The sequence below is a fragment of the Patiria miniata genome, unplaced genomic scaffold (assembly GCF_015706575.1).
Source record: "Patiria miniata isolate m_02_andy unplaced genomic scaffold, ASM1570657v1 HiC_scaffold_20, whole genome shotgun sequence".
NCBI lineage: Eukaryota > Metazoa > Echinodermata > Asteroidea > Valvatida > Asterinidae > Patiria > Patiria miniata.
This window is the reverse complement of record NW_024037059.1, coordinates 18,552,695-18,573,260: the sequence shown is the minus strand read 5'-3', so window position 1 is coordinate 18,573,260 and position 20,566 is coordinate 18,552,695. Positions and strand designations below refer to the sequence as shown.

Here is a 20,566-nt window from a genome sequence, read left to right as displayed (position 1 = left end):
CATTGTGTCATAAACGAATTGCAATTTACTCTTCTTTTTCTTTACGAATAAAAAAAAATCAAATTAATTTAATTAAAATTTAATAAAGAAAATATTCTTTTGAAAACTCTTATATCCATCTGCATCTTACCTTTCCGACACATTTCCTCTTGTTGATGATTTTCAGTGCAAACTCCATTTTGGTGCCCCTGCAGAAATAAAATAATTTATCACTTGCGATTTCTCTTTAATGCTCTCGCATTTCGCTTTGAAGGAGGCCTTCAGCTGTGTTATGCTTGAGAGTAATGTGGTGTATTAAATTAAATGTATCTGAAATTTAATTTTCTGGTCAAACCTAGCCCGAGTCTAGTGGTCTACGTGACTGTTTTGTTAGCAACAATGTTCTATGCAGTTTTATTTGCCTTAAACACATTCGTTTAAAAAAATGCTTTTGGAGGACAACATTTTTAGGCTTTGTAATTACCTTTCCCTTTTTTTTTTATAATAATATAGATTAAGCTGAGAGAAGCAGCTTTGTAAAATTTTATTCATTTTTTTGTACAAAATTTTGCAAACTGCTTCTCAGATAATTCAGTATCTGGGTCATATATTAAATATGTTGTGTTGAATGTCAACAACTTTAGCCTAATTTAATTTGACTGTCTAGGAATTTGCTCATCTTAAGTGTCGCAGGAATTTCAGCCACGTTATTCAGTGTAGCTGAAATGAACCAGAAGTTAATATTAAAGGATTGCAGAATTACAGCGCTATCCTAGCTACAGTCAATAAAATGACAATATGCCAGAGCGAATTATTGCATGATTGCTGATCTGTGTGACTAAAACATGATTTCTGTGAGAATAAATTTCATTTGAGCTGTTAAGAAAAATACAGCGGGTTACCAGTCAGAGGTTATGTACATCACATTGCACACTTTTGGCTGGTTACCCATTTTTGCGGAGCCAAATTTGGTCAGTCCGTGAGCAAATTTGTGCGATTAGCAGCTCGGTAAAAGTCGTCGCAAGGTTACATGTAATCCTGCATGACATTTGAAAATCTTTGATAACATTAACAACATGAGGACGACTGCATATGTCTGATGCAGAGAGTGCACAATATGTGATAACGACAGTGAAAATTAAATGAGTTTGGGCAAACTGCCGCCCGAGTGCCTGCAAGTCCCACGGAATGTGTATACTTGAAAAAGGTCATTTGATATACAGAGAGTTTTATGGGTTTGCACTTCTCTGTTAGTGCAGACTGTTTAAATGTCAGACTTCTCAAATTTGGTAAAATATTGAGTGAAAAGTATTTAAATCAAATATACACAAAGATTACATCAAGTTAAAATGTTTGAGTCCAGTTCTGTTATGTGCATGTGGGAGCTTCCACATGTATGTTCTTCAACAAAAGGTTTGATGTAATTTAAGAATTTCATAAATTAGTTTCTTGCCTATAAGAACAAACTTACTGATGAGAATGCAATAAAACCATTGATTAGGAAAAAATGGTTTATAATAAAGGCTAAATGACTTGGATTGATTTGTTCCTAAATTTGGTACATTTTTTTATGTAGAATTTCAAATTTTCTGCTCAATGATGTTGTTGCCTAAAAACAACCCAAAGGAAATCAAATGTAAGGAGAACAAGTTTTCTTGAATTTGTTGTACCATTTTTATGGAATCAATGTGCTGTCAGAGATGAAATTAATTCATATTGTATGGTGCAGATGTAACACAGAAGAAACGGTGGGTAGGGGGTACAAACACACTCAGAAGCGACTGCAAGGAACTAAAAAAAGGCAACACCAAAATAAAAGACAAAGTACACCAAACTCATGCTTTCCTCTCGGTTCATGCATAGCACAGTTTATTGAAACAAAAAATGGCCACAAAAATGTCACATGTACAGACAATTCAGTGCTGAAAAGAGTGCCAAAAAACAGCGCCTGGTTGTGCCTGACATTGCTTGCGAGAAGTAAACAACAATGCTATGAGGTATTCACAATCAAACAACAATTGGAAATGCCGAAGAAAAATTTCACCATATTCTAGCATTGCGTTACAAATCCTACTTGCACTTCATGATTTTCCGAAATGTATACACACTTACATACCATATACATGTAACCAACTGTTTTTGATTTCGGTATGGTTTTACTTGAACGCCTGATTCTTCAACTGACTATGAAATAAGTTAAGATTCAACTTTGTAATTCACATATCACTGATCTTCAGACATTTTTGCAAAATACTGAAACATCCACCATCTTTCTCCCCTAAATAAATACCTTAAGTTATTGCACATGAACACCAAACATTACTCTACCACAACTACTACCCGTGCTGACCCTAGTTACTTTTGTTGACACTCATTAATTTAATGCACAAACACAACACAGCAAACAACTTTTTACCAGATTTCTGTACATCATTTACAAATTGCGTCGAAAATGCAAAATCATCAGTTGGTATGGTTTAAAATGACATTTTTTTTTTCCATTTTGACAATCTTTATCATTACTTTTTTACATTCCTCAACATTTCAAATTGTCAAATTCAATAAATAAATGCTTTCAGCTGGCCAATTTTATCTCAATTTCTATACAACTTCTTAAATAGCAGCCAAAAAAATAATTCATATTTTCCTCATTTTATTCTCAGAAAGGCCAATACTCAACTCGAGTCACATACATTCAACCAACTAAAAGATATACATTTCATCAATTTGATATCTTGGTTTTTAAACACTTTGAAAGATTTTCACTTGTTTTGTTTCCTTAAGTACATGCACGATCCAAATGAAATCATTATTTTGTTATTGAATTCATACTCCATTATTTCCAAAAAATGCATTAAGCATCACTCGGACATTTTTCACACCCATGATTCACCATAGCAACCAAATATTCCCACTAGTTGTGTTTCCAATATTCTCAGGTTTCAATTCCTCCAATAACATCAATTTAATTTTCTCTTGTCTGACATGTGCAATCTAGACAAAGCACTCGTCCAACCAAAGTGTGGCGCCATATTGGATGGTCCCCGGAATTGAAAGGCAAACATCCACGATTATTAACAACAAATGAAACTGATTGATCTCGACAAGGCGTCGCACTCGGAATTCCGAACCGGCTCAATTTGGGCCACTAGTTGTCAAGTCTGTTGAGCTGGTTATGCTCACGTTACTGTGCCGAGATGGCGTGAGGAGGCAAAGTGCAAACTGGCTGTATATAATGCACGGAATAATGTGACAACGTATGGATGGTACCTTAATACTTCTTACTCATTTCCGAGAGACTGTGGCTATTTATTATCTTTGCAGAAGCCATAAAAAGACCGGCCCAACACTTTCTTTCAATCAGGTATTTGTGAGAGATATGAGGTACACTAAATGCTCATCTCATCTCTGTGAGACTGTGGCTATTTGTTATCTTTGCAGAAGCCATAAACAGACTGGCACGACACTTTCTTTCGATCAGCTTTTGGTGAGAGACATGAGATACACTAAATGGTTAAACTGTTTAAACAATTCACAATTGTGACTTTCCCAAAGACACTGTTGCGTAAGAAATCCATGTTTTGTAAAATTCTATCACACGTTTTAAAATAAATATTTAAACCCTAATTAATAACCGGAACCATCTTTATACAACGTTTCCTCTTCAACAATTATATACATACTGATTGGCAAACCTTTTTTTCGCCACGATGATAATTTTTGACAGATATTCGTAATTTAATATTCGTAATCATAAATAGTAGATTTTACCACAAAATTCCACACAATGTCAAAAAACTGTTGCCAAGGATGACATGAATTGCAAAAGAACATGTTCACACGGCTGAAAATCAACAATAAAGTGACAACAAAACAGCAGCAAAATTGTTACAAAAGGTACAAAACTCAAAAGCAAGCTTCAAATAGCATAAATAGAAAACAAAGCCACAAAAAGGCTAAAATAATGACAAAAATTGTGCATGAAATGCATTAAATGAAATTACACATGAAACAAAATGGTCGGGACGTTTGAACAATTGCATGCAATGTAAATGTATTGGTGAGCATAATGGCGCATGCTACTGGAAGAATATGAATGTAATGAATGTCATCTGCTGAAGTACATGAGAAAATAGGGCAAGTTTACAATAATGCTGATCGTGAAATGATACAAAAAAGGGTTTGGCAAGGGTATTTTGGGGTCAGTTTTGGCTTGATGCTAAAGAGGGAAAATATCTATTGTGGTAATGAAAAAACTGCGCATGATTCTTAAAATATAGGTTTTTTTTTTTAAATGTTTCAATTTCAGGCAAAAGCAATGATCATTTTTAACTTCTCAACTATGTTACTTCAGGAAAAGCACAAAAATATATTTGTAGACAATGACACGGCTGAATGGCCATATAAAATTTGGCAAGGACATTTAGAAATACTAAATTTTTGGTCATTATGCATCCTATTCATTAAGTAAAATGGCATTTATAAAGTTTGTGATATTTTTCTCGAAGAAACTCAATTCAAATGAATACTTTTCACAAATTCAAGAATCCATCTGTTACTTGATTCTGAATGATGTAAGGCAACGGCTGAAATGCTTTGTTACAAAAATCTATTAAATCTTGGGAATATTAAGGGCAAGTTTTTTTCTTTTTCTTTCTTAAATGCTGCTTGGTATCTAGACTTGGAAATGCTATATTTAATGAGGACAGGAATGCTTTGAAAGTAAATGCTAAGGTATTCAATTGCATTATCTGGTTTCCCAAGAAATTTCAAAATTTCTTCCTTTTTTTCTTCATACTGCATCACTTACATTGTAAACTCTTTATAACTAACATAAATATGAACCCTGAAATGCCAAACAGTAACCTATCCAGTTTTTAGTTACACAACCATTTTTAGAAAAAAAATTAATAGCCAACATATATTACTGTTCTTCATGCAATGTTACCGCATTTGTTGCTTTACGCACAGAAATTTTGGCAATTTTGATTTGCCCTCTTTAGACTATCACAATTTATTACTTTTGTTGAAAAAAAAAGGACATCACAAAGTGCCTGGATTTTTCAGAAATATATGCAAGGGTTCGCCATGGACCACATCGGGAACATTTTGAAAAGGATCCACATTTGAAAGAAATTTATGAGAATTCCCATTTACTTGAACACAATTTTGACAACTGTACAGACAAACATTTCCTTCTGGCGTTATAGTCTTCGCTCTTTGGCCTATGTAAGTAATATTTCCATTCGGTCTGGACCGTAATTTCAACGACAGTAAAACTTCACCTGTTTAAGCACTCCTTGACCACTGCAAAGTTGCCGTCGCCGATCACGCGCCCGACCTCGTACTTCTGATAGAGGGCGCCCTCTCCGTCGTCCATGCCATTGTCCTCATGGGGTGAGAGGTCATGGTCTTGTCCTGTACAAAAAAAAAGGTGGCAAATGTCCTGAGGAAATCTGAAAAGATTCCTTTTCAACTAAGTTGTAGAAACACAAAAGCAACTTGATCGACGCAATGTTTTGTTTTGTACATGGGCTATGCCTTTCAGTGGCAAGGCAAGGGTTTGTCTAACCAAGGTTAATTCACAAGTTTCCATTAAATGCATAACGCAAAAAAGGAGTTCACTTTTGTTTCAAAAGACCAAATTTCTCAGCCAATGAGAACTGGAGGGAGTGTCAACTCTGCTGCCACATTTTTGTCTCTTATCTCAACCAGCTCAAGGCTGTCCAAATGTCGGAATTAATCAGCTCAAGCTGCATTGTCCCATCTTTCTCATATGAAAGTACCACTTCGGAGAAACAAGCGGGGGTGTGATGAGTATTGCAGAGACCAACCCCTCTCAAGCAGAACCACAAATCCCACGTAGGCTCCCAAACCACCCATCACACCTCAACGCACCCAGGCCCGCAATGAAAAACCAATTAATGTGGTTTACTAGGGCACAGTAATCCGCAACAATGTCTAGACATGTTCCAGCAGCTGATTCATTGGAAGGTCGGGTTTGAAGACAAACTGGTGAACATCTGGCAGAGAACAGACAAATCCAGGTTGGATCACTGTACACTCATGTGGCCCCCTTCAATGGTGAAAGCATGTGATGCTATTGTACAAAGCAACTGCCCCATGATGGATTATCTGAACAATAGCTAGCACAATGCTTTCCACACTGAAGGGGCGTTCGTGATAGAATTGACAAAGTGTCCGGATTGGTTTACAGGTTTTTTATTTTTCGATGAGCAAGGGGGAAGCTTCTTCTGTGACCAACCAACACATTTTGCCTCCTTTCAACTCTAAATGGCAACCAAGGCAAGACAAGCACCATATTTTTAGTAAATGTAAATATCACTGCTTTTTAAGCCTTGTATTTTCATGAATAACAAAAGCAGCCTGTTTGTTTGTATTTCAGCCAGTGGCTTTTTCGGGCTTTGAGGTTGAAACTTTGGCTGCATCGGCATTACTTATCCATGGCAAGCAATAATTAACACATGGTCCTGTGAGACGTAGCTGAATTCACTTTCAAAACTGCTATGTTAGGCCGTGTCCAAGTTACGTGGCTGTGGCTTGAAATTACACACAAGTCTATGGTAGCGGCTGCAGCCACTTCATATAGTCTCCTGTGTAATTTCAAGCCGTAGCCAAGTAATTCTGACAGGGCCTTACTGCCAGCCGTATAGCAAAGTAATTCAGACATGGCTTCATAGATCCAGCAACTTATCTCACCTGTCCCAGCAGTACTCGTTGAAGTACCAGAGCCTCTTCTGCTGCCCTGTGCATGAAAATGACAAACGATAATCTTAAGTTTGAAAAATAATTTCATCAAAAAGATTTTCTCTATTAAAGCATATGAATTAAATATGTTGAAAATATCCATCTGAACAATGCCAGCAGTAATGATTCTGCAAGAGCCGTTTTTCATTTTTGGTGGCTTTTTATTGTTACTAATTAAAAAAATTACCAAAGAAACTGACGGGAGCGGGATTCGAATCTGCAACCTCCGGATTACCAGAGTCTTCTTACTAGCACCCCTTGAACAAAGACATTGTCAAAATGAGGAACTGCCAACATACATGTATGGCTGGATAGCTCAGTTGGTAGAGCACTGGAACGGCAGTCCGGATATATAGGTTCAAGCCCTGCTCAAGTCAATATTTTTGTGTGTTCAACTTTAATATTTTAATGCACCTCGTCAACCTGTGTGGTTCATTTGAAATAATTTTTTTTTTTTTTCAATTTTGCTGGAAAACAGGTAACCTTATCTTTGATTTTTAAACTGCCCTCCCTCACATCAAAGCCTCAATGCGGAACTTTACACCCACAGAATGCAGGTGGTGCAAGGTGGTGATAGTGTGCACCCTGGTGAGCCTGCTGAACTCACCACTGCGGGTAAACAAACGAGTGATACATGATACACGACTCATTTACCCCACATCTGTCGCCACAATGTTATTCATGAATGTCGGCCCCATGACTCATCTAATGCCACGGCGCAGGTGGATTGACTAATTCATCCAAATCCAGTAAAAAGGATTTTCCAAAGAAAATCGTGGATTCTCTGTAAAGGATAGACTGATCGATGCCTAATCTCGTTTTCAGTCTTAGACAGAGTGTCTTAAAAACTGGGAATGTTTCTGTTCCTTGTCAGCAAGAAGCGTGTCTCTTCTAACATGTATATTCAGTCAAATCCAGTAAAAGGAAAATCAGAAAAGATCATGGAATTGGGATTCTGACTGACAGATGGACTGAAGCCTAATCTCATGAAACCTAATCTCATTCAAGGAGCGTCTGAACACTGGGAATGTTTCCGGTACTTTCTGCAAATTTATACAAATCTCTTTCTCAAATGAATGAAAGAGACATGAAACAAACCCTCATGTGGTATTCAGATCATGCAATACATTTTGTTGCAATTAGTTTATGCATGCTTCATCTGTCCAATTCTAAAAAGTGCTATTGGATTTAAAAAAAAAAATAAATAAAAATCTCAGGTGAAATTTACCAATTTCTCAAGATTTTTTTTGACTGAGAAAAGAGACAAAGAAAAAAGAAATAAATCAATTGATTTCCAATTACTTTTTTCTCCATCTGCTTCTAAAGACCATTAACTCATATTCGTAACATGGGAAATGATACTAATTTTCACAGAAATTTTGAAATTTGTCATTTGCTCGATAAAAAAAGAAGAAAATACAAACAAATCTAAGGAAAGGACACTTGAAAATGATCATCAAGGCTGGCCTATGCATTATGCAACAACAATGCAATATCTGAAGTAGGCGTTAAAAACGTTGGCACAATAGTGACATATCACATTGCCGGCAATATGAAACTTTCCATTTTGAGAAACCCTGGCTGAATCGATAAAAAATAATGACTGACGACGCTTCAAGCACAATGAACAGTCGTCTCGAATGAGCAGTGCAGACGCTGGGACAACATTAAGATCAATAGTGGCATGGCGGGAAAGGGGAAAGCTCTCAGACTTCCAGGGAATTGGCAGTATTCGAATTATCGTTGGAATTACTTGTGGGAATTCTTGGCTTACATTCTAGAGAAATGTTTGTTTACAGAAATGTGAGCATGAATCAAGACTTGACTTTATATTTTTTTCCCAAAAGAAAAGATTAAATGGCTCTGTTCCTGTCACATATTTTGTGAACAAACATTCAAAATGATGGATAAAAGCACCATGGCAAAATGTGACTTTCACAAACAAGTGTTTTATCAAAGAGAAATTCATAACTGATCAAAAAAATTGATTTTTTTTTATTCGGTTAAGATCTGTTTTTAAAGATGTTTTTATAGCCGAAAGGTTTTTTTTAAACTCAAAGAACCAGTTCTGAATTGCTCCTTGGAACTCCAAAAACTTTTCTACGAAGTGGGGGTCAAAAAAGTTAATTCTGGGACATATTGAGAACTGTCTACATGTATAAAAGCCGCTACCAAATTACTTAGATATGGCATGCAATTACAAATGCGAGTATCCGGTCCGTAAGTGACTGCACCATACACACCCACGCGCCACTGATTACTAGCGCCCGTTGGCTAAACACGCCACTTTGTACTACCTGCAGTTCCAATGTTTCCTATGCTACTCCGTGAGCAGTGGGAGTGGTTTAAGTTGAAATGACGTCACACTTACGAACCGGAATGAAGCCACGTAATTTGGACATGGCCTTAATATGGGCTCCACGCACAAGCTCCTACTCAACGATAGGAAAGCGAGAGTTGGGGGAGACCACTGGGAGAGACATTCAAACGGATTTCCAAAGACGCCTTGTGCTCAAGCAGAACACTACGGCTTTGTTCACATATTCAGAAAAAAAAAGTTGTGCGTGTTTCGTGCAAACCAGTATAGGCACACATCATATCCCATCCACTGGGCTCGAAAGTGGTAAGAAAAACATCTCTTGTTCGCGCATGGAGCCATAGAATCAAGAGGACCTATAACCGACCTTTGACTTGGATGATGCCACAGAGGATGGTCTAGCGCCGTTTTCTGTTGCATTTTGCAGCTTGTGGAGGCTTGGCTTTGGTGCGATGACAGGTCTGAGGGACATGGCCGTGGACGGCTTGGGGGAGGCTGAGGATGGGTAGAAAGGAACCTCAGGCCGCGGGACTACTACAATACAAAGCAAACAGTCCTCCATTTAAAAATCTGTACAGTTCATATAACAAGCATTTCCCTGCCGAAAACTGCTTTAAAGAATGACCACTATACCGAATAATATTTTGTGGACCAAGTTTGATGACCGTGTATGGTTAACGTGCACAGTTGGACTGATTAATCTCACCCAATACTTGGACTACTATTTAATCTAAGCATTCTCTGGATAAGCCCAGCAGGATTGATTGCATAACTTAATATCAATATCACGAAATAAGCGTAAAGTCAGACTTTTTACGAGTTGTGATATTTAATTATTTGAATTCTGCAGAAAAAGAGCTTTCCAATGGTATATAACGTTTAGGGATACTGAGCTCAGTTACGGAAATACAGATCACCATCTTACTTGAAGTTGTAAATCTGATTTTCGGAGAAAATTACATTTTAAAAATCCTGCAGTTGTGTTACAGCGAATCCACTGTCGACTAATAAAAACAGGATGAAAAATTGATTTTTAAAGATGTTTAATGGAACAAAAAATTAGAGAAAGGCAAAAGTGGACTAACAGATCATGTTTTACCTGGAAACAAAAACTGACCACCCATTCAAATTTTGGGTTTGCTCCACTGTACTGCAAAATGACAATTTCTGACTTTAAGCTCATTTTGTGGCGACAGGTCACATAGAATGTATCAAAATGCATGAATGGGAAGGACTCTGGAATTTTGTGATAATATTTTCTGACTACATTTGTCATCAGTTTAACTTTATAGTTCTTGCTCTCTATAATGGGTAGAGTTACATTTACGACAACTGTTTCTCCCCGATTATCAAGTATAGTTTTCGGGCCAGGAGACCCAAGGTGTTGGGAATTTTTGGGTGGTGCGGTGACAAAAGGGATCAAATCGAATTTCGTCTCTAACCTGGTTTTGGGGAAGACATGCGACGTGGTGTGCCTGGACTCTTCATCATAACACGATCCTTGCGCTTGGTGTTGCGATAAGGAGAGACCATCTTGCACTCTGCATATGAAATGAACGGAAATAAAGAAAGGTAGCGCGAAGCCAGTCCAAAAAGAAAACTGATTTCAGGATTTTCTTTCTTGCAATTGGTTTACACTTCAATTCTTGTATCATGGAGGTAGTCCATGCTTGTATCCACAATCATCAAAAAACACCATAATCCCAAAAGTACATTGGTTGTACCCAGCAAATAAGTATCAGAGTAAGATATTACGGGGTTGGCCATGCAGTGAATTTTTCTTGGGAACATATTTTGTGCAACTTTCTACTCCTTTTAAATGTAAGAAAAATATTTGACATCCCTTTTTGGTTAATTATACTGAAAAGTGCACTTTTTTAAACATTAAAAAAATGTCTATGCTTTTCCAGACAACTGAGGGCGCTGTTGCTGTGATGTAATTTCAGGAAGACATTGTTCCGTTTAGAGGTTTTCTGTTCAAATTGTGAACCAAAAATTGCATTAAAAATATTACATTGCATGGCCCTTTAGACTCTGCACAGTAGACACGAATTATATCTTTCCTATTCCAATATGTAAAGTACTACGACCTGCACAAAAGATCATGAAAGTTGTTCTGAATAGGGACGACTAGGAACATTATGTACGTCGACAAGGTGAATGTCATTCAGCCAGAAGTAGTGACAGGTGCTATGATAACGGTTAATTTAACATCAATATTGCCTCTGAACTATGAGGCCAACAACGTCTGGGGGCGACCAAGTATAGAGAAAGGTGTCCTGGGTCAACATCGGTGCATCGACGGTGGTTGACAGGGCGTGACGTTAATTTACTGATGTTTAGAATACGGCCTACGACCACATGGGACCATGCGTTGAGACAGTAGCTGCAAGCAGCGACGAAATATTCTTAAAATTCTCGAAAATACTTTAAGGTTTAAAAATGTGTAAAGTAAAATGTTATAAAATAATGGCGAACAAAATTGGTAAATTTCAACTCAAACAATAAATTAAAGAGTCTATCATTAAAATATTGAATTTTAAATATTCCAAAGGGTGCAGGGGGAGGGGACATTATAAAAACTGACACGTCACTGTACTGTGTCACTGCTGTATTTTGAATTGTTAATTGTCTAAAAAGCAAAAATTCAATGTGTCAATCAAAGCCAGACTTGTATTGTAAACAATCACAGGCAGATTGTGCAATAAAAGTAAAATACATGCTCATGTAGAAAGGATGTATTAGGGTGTGTGTCGGCGGTGCAAAGGAACAAGCACAGCCTCCCTCTGCCAGATATGTTATAACAGACTTAGATGTGGCTTTCCCCTTTAAGTTTCCAGTAGAATCCATGCATAATTTTCCTCAGGCCGGAGAACTGAAGCATGCATGACTCACTGCAACTCGTGTGCAAATTGCAATCCCAATAAAACACCTACAGAAAAAATACACACCTCGACCTGACAGACAATGACACATTGTATATTTGGATAGCGTCAAGCCACCTCTGTGGGCAACTAGAGCGCCCTCTTTTGATCGAAACAGGCAAAGTGGCAGGCAGTATAGTACCAAACATGAAGATCTTGGAATATCATGAGATTATCGTTTACCTTCCACAGCAATGTCAAAGTCGTCATGGGAGTAGCGTTCCTGGCCATATGCGATGAAAACGTCGTCATCTTTGAAGAAATCTTGAAGGCATGTGATCTATGAACCAAGGGAAAAATTGAAGAAGAATTCTTGTGATTCAGTCAAACCTTGCATTCATTTTCACTGTCTGCTACAGACCTCAATATTTGATAGGATTTGAGATAAAACCTTGTTCAATTTAAGAAGCTAAGCTGAATGCTACTGGAAAGTATCAAGCAGCACGATTTTACGGCATCAATGTATCACAAGTTTCTTTTGTCCTTGGAACGATTCTAAATGTTTCTCCCGCCAGCCAAGAAATATTGATTTTTTTTCTGGATGATTTATCACCAATTTTACTAGGGCTGTTTTGGGGGGGAAATCACACCGGTATCTCCCGGCAACATCTGCATGCATGTACAAACAAACAAATGCGGGGACCAGTTTTTATCAGACACCCTGCTAATGGAGGCAGCGAAGTAATTTATAAAGTGAACTATTTGCGGATTAAAAAAAAGGGAAAAAAAGGTGAAAATGGGACTGGCTTCACCACTTAGCGCTTAATGAGATTGGTTTGGTGGGGATATATCGGATAATTTTTTATCAGAAACAGCCCAGAAGCACAAAAAAATGTAATTTTCTCGGCAGATGGTCAAGCGTATCATGATCCTGTGTCATCACAATTTTTACACGTTTGTCTCTGTCCTGGAGGAATTTATATAAATTGCACACAAACAAAGGATAGTGATCTTCAGTGCTGCGTTTGGTAGGGTTGGGAGGGGACAACGAGCGGGTGAAGCGAAATATCTTTTTTTTGGTATTCCTGGTGGAATTCTGGACTTGATGATTTGCTATAAATATTGATGAAGTGTGCACTTGTGCAGGGTGAGTCAACCCTGGCGAGCCGGTGCAAATGTTTGTTGTGACAGATCTTGTTGATATGTAAACTTGGAGTATAGCGAATCACTCAAAGTAAAAGAGGAGATGGATATCATACTACGAGAGTCAACAACTGTCGTAAAACTTCTGACAAATTGTTTGTATAAAATGTGAATCAGCCATCTTAATTTCTCACCCTGCAGGATTAAATAACGGTAGATAACACCTTGGACAAATTGATATTTTGTATACTTTGCCCCTCTACTGTTTTACCTCCCCTTCTTTAGCTCAACTAAAGACCATGAACAAAGGGAAACTACTTATCCTGAGGACCTGATATATAGCCCAAGTAGTCCTCAGTAGTTTTCATTTAAACCTTAACCCTAACCCACTTGGCTCTTTTTGCTAGAACCCATCCTCAACCCTCTAAAATCCTCAAAAATGTTTGCACTTATATTCAAATGAAGGATACCCAGCGCCTCAATCCTTCAAAATCGTCAGACAGTCCTGCCTCAAAAAATGCATTAATCCTCAATCCTCCAAAATCCTTCTCCTTTTCAAACAACATTCATCCTCAGTATTTTGGAGGATTAGGCCTAATGTGGATTAGGGTCGGTTAAGGGGATGTCAAAGAAAACGTGAAGTCCAAAAAATAGGAGTAAAAGAGGGTAACAGTGTGGAACATTTATGATAAACCCAGACTTTTTATCGGGGGGGGGGGGGGGGCAACTTTAGTGAAATTTGCATTTCCTTTGTCAAATACTTTGAAAGCAAAAAATGTCTCCCTCTTCAAGGCTGTCATTGTACACCATCCATTGTCCACGAATGGAACCCAAATTTTCTATCTCTGCCGATGATTTGGGACAGGAGTGTGGAGGATGTACGCCTCCCAAGAATTAATCACCGAAGTAGGCCAATCGTGACTTTCCTACCAATTGGGTAGATTGTGTCGCTCTTCAGGGACTCTCGCGTCGCCCCTTGGGAATAGCAACCCCCCTCTCAACATGCTCAGCAAGATCAGGCTAGTTTTCCCCCGTGGTGCACCCAAGCGGCCACACCTCTGAGCCCCTTCTCTTTATGAAACCCTACCCTAAGCATCAAACAGGGGTCTTTTGTTCGCCCCGAAACTCAAGCCATCGAGTCGTGCTTTGGAGATTTGCTCCCTTCTTGGTCTCGTTAGGCCGTCACCTCGTGGGCACTTTGCAGGGTAATTGGAGGCTGCCCTGGTCTGGGGACATCTGGAGAGGGTGGCGGACACTCGCGTTTCGTGACAAATGTGGAGACGAGTGGTAAACGTGGTGGTTTACTTTTGTTTTTCTTGGTTTCTCCCCAGGTTAAAATTCAAGGACTCTTGATATTTATGTAATTCTCATCAAATTGATTGATTGGAAGTCCGGCACTTTACAAAAGCAGTCTATGAAATTTCAGCACAGACACCTGTCTGTATTGCAGAATGTGAAGTTCTTAGAAATTACATTGCAGGTAGAAATCTCTACTTTATGGAAGCAGGAATTTTCCACAATCATCAAGGGCTTTGCCTTGTCGCTTAAAATGTTTCAGCAGGGAAGTACATATTCTATTAGGAGTGCTAGAGTGTTGCCTAAATGGCAGGCGTGGATCTAGAGGGGGGGGGGGGGGGGTTGAAACATGCCACCCCCACCCCCAATGATGACACAAACAAATAAATTATAACAATTATAGTAATAATAATTACCTAAGTCCACCTGTCTGTAACAATCGGACATAGCAAAAATCTGAAGGGCCTGACCCCCCCCCCCTGCAAAAATTCCTGGACCCACCCCTGAATGAGCAACAAAACAATGCCTATAGTAACTAAAGGAAAAGCTAGGAATTGCCGGAACCTGAAACAAAAGAAAACTTGCTTTAAATGCAACAAAAGAAGAGCCGAGTTCAAGACGAATTTCAATTTTCACATCTTCTACAAACTGCCTAGCGGTTAAAACACTCCTACAGAACAATTCTTAATCAACACAGCTGCAGCGAAGTACAACCACTATTATCAATCACGCTCAGGATAAGTAACTTGCTGTCTTGTTCGGCTTGCTCTTCTCATTAGTTACTCAATGGTCCCAGGAGGTCGTAGCTAAAATCAAGAGGTTGCGTGATATATGGGTCTCGTGTGTAAAGTCTGTGCACGCACGCAACCTATAATGGATTATGTATGTTTCTGCCCTATATTTCAGTGTTGTGCAAATATCGGAATTGGTGAATTTGGCAGGTCAACATGGCTTCAAAGTACAAACACAAAGATCATGATTACAAGAGTTTTATTTAATACTTGAAAACATTTCATGTACGCGTACATACCGGTATGCACATAAACAAATATTCAAAAATTGTATTTCACTAGTAACAAGCTATTTTTTTGTCAGATATGAAATTAACAGCTGGAATACACCTGTCAATTGACATCGGATGCACTTGTTCATAAACTCACTATCACGATATATTGCACCCATGGAGAGACGTCATGTATTGTGCTACATTGATCAAATCCCCTAATATAAAATTTTTATTGGTTTATTTTGAGTATATTTTATAACTACTAGTCTTACAAAAGGTGCCTGTAGGACAACAGAATCTTCTTTTTAATTCTAAATTCCGATCCAACATGTCTTCACAGGCTGTATTCACGTCACGCACATCAGTAAATTATTCAGTCGCCCTGGTGTCCCGCGGCAAACATCTTTCTCTGTTTCAACGTGAATAGGACGGCTTTGTACGGAGCAAAGATGCGGGTCTCTCTGCCCGCGTGCATCGACTTAAGTCGCCTCTATAGGCCATTGAAACTTACACCTTCCTCCTGGCTATGATTTTAGACAGTGTTGAAAAACTTGAAACTTGATACAGATGTACAGATGTACACGTGCAGAAAATTCTAATTTCTTTTGTCACGAGACAAGTGCGTATGCAAATACCCACTGGCTAATTGTCTGGGTATATTTTTACAAGCTTCTAGTCAATAAATAGTTTTTTGTTCTTTTTTTTATATAATTTTTTTGGTTAATTTTTAATTTTTATTTTTTTTGGGGTGGGGGGTTTCAGGCTTCCATAACATTCGATGCCACAATCAGTTTGAGAGAAATTCAGAAAATTAATTTTGTTAATTATTAAGAGCTTGTCTACCATGCATTTCTACTAACCCTCCTGCTGTCTAAACAGTCACAGACAGTCAAAAAATCAATCCTCTTTCCCTATCATGCCTTTTACACAGGCTAGTCACCAACAGTCAGATCACAAACCAAGCAAGCACTGCGACTAGTCAAATTCAGTCAACAGACAAAAAGCAGGCAAGTCGTTGGCACAGCTGGTTTATCAATCACCTACAGTCAAAGCATAGCTGTATCAAGTTACATAAACTGTCACAGCCAGTCAATCCTGCTTTATGTAGGCTGGGAGCTCTTAACTGTTCCAGTCACCTGATTGATTTTGACTGGAAGAACAGCTTTGCAAATAAATGCATGTTTGCATAGGAGGGTTTCAATGAGATGCAACTTTGCAAGATGGATGTTTTATCTTCATCAACTGAACAAAAAAAATTTACACTGAAATATATATCTTAAATTTCCATCAAGTATTCCTTTTTTGGCAAACTCAACCATACAGCATTTTTTTTCCTTACAAGAGAATACTCTAACTACCCCCACATAGTGACAAATGATGCATACATGTATTTACAATATATCCATGCACCATGCAGTACAATCAGAGAGAAAGGACCGCGGTACAATGGATCAATTCCTCCAGCCAATGTATTCCGATGACTGCAGCTCACTAATCAAGAAGACAAGTAATCATTCTACCTGAATTCACCGATAAGCCTCTGAACAGATGGGCACAGCTGTTTGGATGCATCTCCCAAGTGAAAGGCCAGCATCATCTTTTGTGCTGCTAAACAAGGCTGTGAACAGCCACGGACCACCACCATTCCCTCCCCCTCCATGAAAAACATGAACGAGGTTGTCTTGCCATTTGATGTGTGCAGGATATGAATGGGCAAGCTAATTATCTTCATGCATCCCCAAACAATCCTATCCACGAAAGTCCATTGTAAGTTTTGTTACATTTTGAAGGATTCTGCATTTTATAGCAATTTTTATTTTAGAATGCAGAATAAACATTCAGAACTTGATTATAAAAATAAGTATTTCAATGAATTTTCCCCCTCCCCCAACACCATCTCCACCCCAACTCAACCCCCCCCCCAAAAAAAATTGCATGGGGAGCATGACTTTATCTGGATGAATTCTCTCTTTTTTTTAAAGGAAAGTAAATTTAAATATGAGTTTACATTTGTTTTTAAGAAGGTCAGTTTAAATTTCTGCCCAAAATTCCATCAGCAATCCTGTCCCTTTAAGCCTGTCCCACTCACGTTCATTAAGATCTGGCAGAGGAGTCCGTGGACTGCCCAAAATGAGATGCAGAATATCTGCCCAGAATGAATAAAACACGGCTTAACCGGCATTTATTTTTTGGGGCCTGCAGTGTTTTTCCAGGACTGGCTGGGATTGGACGGCAACCTTATAAAGCTTTGACATGTATTATGACTGAATTCTGCAAAGTAATAACAAGAAACCCTGAAGCAATATTCTCTCTTAAATTTAGTTTCCAATGTCGCAGTAATTTTTTTTTTGCAACTTTGTTTTTAAGAGCGAATTCGCTTCTGCATAGGTAATGTACATTTTCATTTTCACCAATTTGTGATTACATCGTGTGTATTAAATTGTTTTGCTGAACGAAATATAATAATGCACTGATAATAGTTGTTTTTAATAAATGTGTACATTTTTATAATTCCTATCTGTACGTCCGTAACAGGTTATATGAACGAACAATGAAAACAAAATACATTTGCATCACACATGTTTAAATGCTCAACATCATGCACAATTGTCTCAACGAAACTCTTTGAAACTATTGAATTTCTCAAATGTTTCAGACCCAACCATATATTCATACCATCGTAGTTGTGTACATTAAAAAGCTCAGATGTAACATCTGCTCTATACAATGATGTTACAACTTAATAATACCAAATTGATGCAACCCGTCTCTCTTTATGTCAAAACTCGGAACCATCAGTCAGATAACCGGTACTTATTCAGTTCTAATCAGGTAGGCTACTCTAATGAGAAATTTTTCGGCGAGCGGTTTCCGCTTCAAGATTAATCCAAGAATTTACCAATAATTAGATGCAGGAGCACTATGCCCCAAATCAATGCACGGCGTTTAGCGGCGCGTGTGCGATACATTTCAGTTAATTGCAGTAGGTGAAGGATCAATATACAGGCTCTTCGTTGAAAACAATGGCGACACAGGCCGTGTTACTGGCTCGGAGCTCCATCTTTGCATGCCCTAGATATTGTTTATTTTTTTACTGTTTATTTCAAATATATTTCAAAAAATGTGTACGACTTTTGATTTTTGAAAGTCAGTATATTATGAGTGGAAACTGACTGGAGTCTATCCACAGGGAAACAGTGATGCATTTCTTAAGATTTCAAGAAAAAATAAATCGATAAATTCATATGAATCTCAACTATTTTCTTCATTTCAATATACCATGCCTGCTAAATCTAAAAGACTCTAAATGCACAACCGAACTGTCTGTTTTGATTTATTGTGGATAGAGGTGATTAGAGAGCTGGCCTAGAAAATATTCTTTTCAGACAAAAATTCCTTTAAAAAGTCAGACTGAATGACAAGCATTGTGACACTTATGACCATCACAGATTTTTTTAAGATGACTGATTACTGATTTTGAAGAGTAAATGTTGATCATTCAACTCATCAATTTTATTTTATTGTGCAGCATCTGCAGACCATATGTTCGGCTTTCACCAAATTCTTCCACCAGCTTGCATATTTTTCATTTTATCATAAATCTGAACCTCATAAAAATCATCATCTGAATCTCTTGGACTAACTCGGAACTCAAAAATGGACGCACTCATAAAAGTGACTGCCACTTTTTACAAATCTTGTCCAAAAATCTTGTCATAATGGGCGACTTATTAAACCATATTTCATTAAAAAATGAGCAACAAATGTCGCCCCAGATCAGACAAACGTAAGAGGAAGAGTGTTATGGGTTTGGTGACAAATGTAAACACTATGGGGTGACTCATTGATGAGACAGCATGGAGCGAATGTCAATACACTTAGCATCAGTGTCTAGTCCCTTGAGCCCAAGGCAACACACTGGTCATAATGAATGCGCTCCATTAGTAGTACATTGTGTTCTTCAAAAGAGGGCTAATATGAATTTTTCGCACTCTAATTTCTATCCATGTTTTGGGGATGATATATATTCATTAATTTAAGGATTTTAAATTATTATTGATTTTGTGTTTTTCCAAAAAGAAATTTCTTCCACACGTGAATTATTTGTTCATGTAAAGTGCATGCACTTATGGTGGCGGTAGGCCTAATATTTATTTTATTACATTAAATTTTACATTAAAGTAGAAATTAAACTAGGGGTATATTTTTATTTTTATTTTAACTGCATGCCTGCAAATATTTTTCATTGTAATGAAATAAACATTTGAATCGAATTTAATTCAATGTTTGATTTTTTTTTCAACACCACTGCAAATTCGTTTAACAATGTTGCAAATTTTCTTATGACACAAGCTATGCTTGAGTCACAGACATGACTGATTTTTTTTGTTGCCCCAATAAAAATTGAACAAATAAACGTGACGTTATTGATGGAAACTTAATTGGTTTATGAGGTCCGCTGAATTCCTGGCTTGAAATGTCATAAAATCATTAGTCACTGGACTAACAAACCCTCGACATACATTTTTTTTCCAGAAAAATGTTTACTTTTCCAGTCATAACACACTCGGCGAAAAAAATGCATTGGCTGACTGATGACTGCTAAGATAATCGGAACGTGACATATGGGCATTCGAGATGTGGCAAAAATATCCTTGGAACATAACATTATCACAAGTCGATTAAAAAAAGAGAGAGATGTCGTCTGCTGAGTGCTGATTTTAACCAAATAAATTAAAGTATTTTGTAAGATAAATGAGATAATTCTCTCAGAATAAAGGTAGGAAAAATGCATTTCGCCGAATATTATTTCAGAACTAGCGGACTTTATTTTCAAATCCTTATCAAAAATCTCCCTGATCTTATTACAGATACATGATTCATTTGTCAAGCTTTGCAGTCAGTAAAGATTGAAATTCAAGCAGAACCCCAGAAATGAAGACGTCTTGTGGTCAGCGAAAGCCTGTGAATTCTAAAGCTCTCAACCATTTAAAGATACATTCACTGTGCTATTCTTGAGTTTCACCTCGAAAATCAGATTTGTTTTTTTTAATTGCTATTTTCCTAGAAATATAAAAGTAAATTCACTTTTGAATGAGACATTTAATAAAAAAGTCTGACGTATTGAATTTAGTTATTGAAAAAAAAAATCAAATTATTGGCTGCCAGACAATAATTCAACTCTCACAGGGC

General features: G+C 37.7%; 1 protein-coding gene across 2 annotated transcripts in view; it reads right to left on the bottom strand.

The window, feature by feature from the left end:
• LOC119727718 (serine/threonine-protein kinase DCLK1-like) overlaps nucleotides 1-20,566 on the bottom strand; it is a 30,273-nt gene that overhangs the window by 4,996 nt on the left and 4,711 nt on the right. For both annotated transcript variants that reach the window (XM_038199743.1, XM_038199744.1), the window contains exons 3-8: nucleotides 12,172-12,268; nucleotides 10,507-10,605; nucleotides 9,432-9,598; nucleotides 6,700-6,745; nucleotides 5,265-5,397; nucleotides 131-188 (exon numbers count right to left, since the gene is read on the bottom strand). In XM_038199743.1, the coding sequence (XP_038055671.1) occupies nucleotides 131-188; nucleotides 5,265-5,397; nucleotides 6,700-6,745; nucleotides 9,432-9,598; nucleotides 10,507-10,605; nucleotides 12,172-12,268 (600 nt within the window). The remainder of the gene's footprint in view (nucleotides 1-130; nucleotides 189-5,264; nucleotides 5,398-6,699; nucleotides 6,746-9,431; nucleotides 9,599-10,506; nucleotides 10,606-12,171; nucleotides 12,269-20,566) is intronic.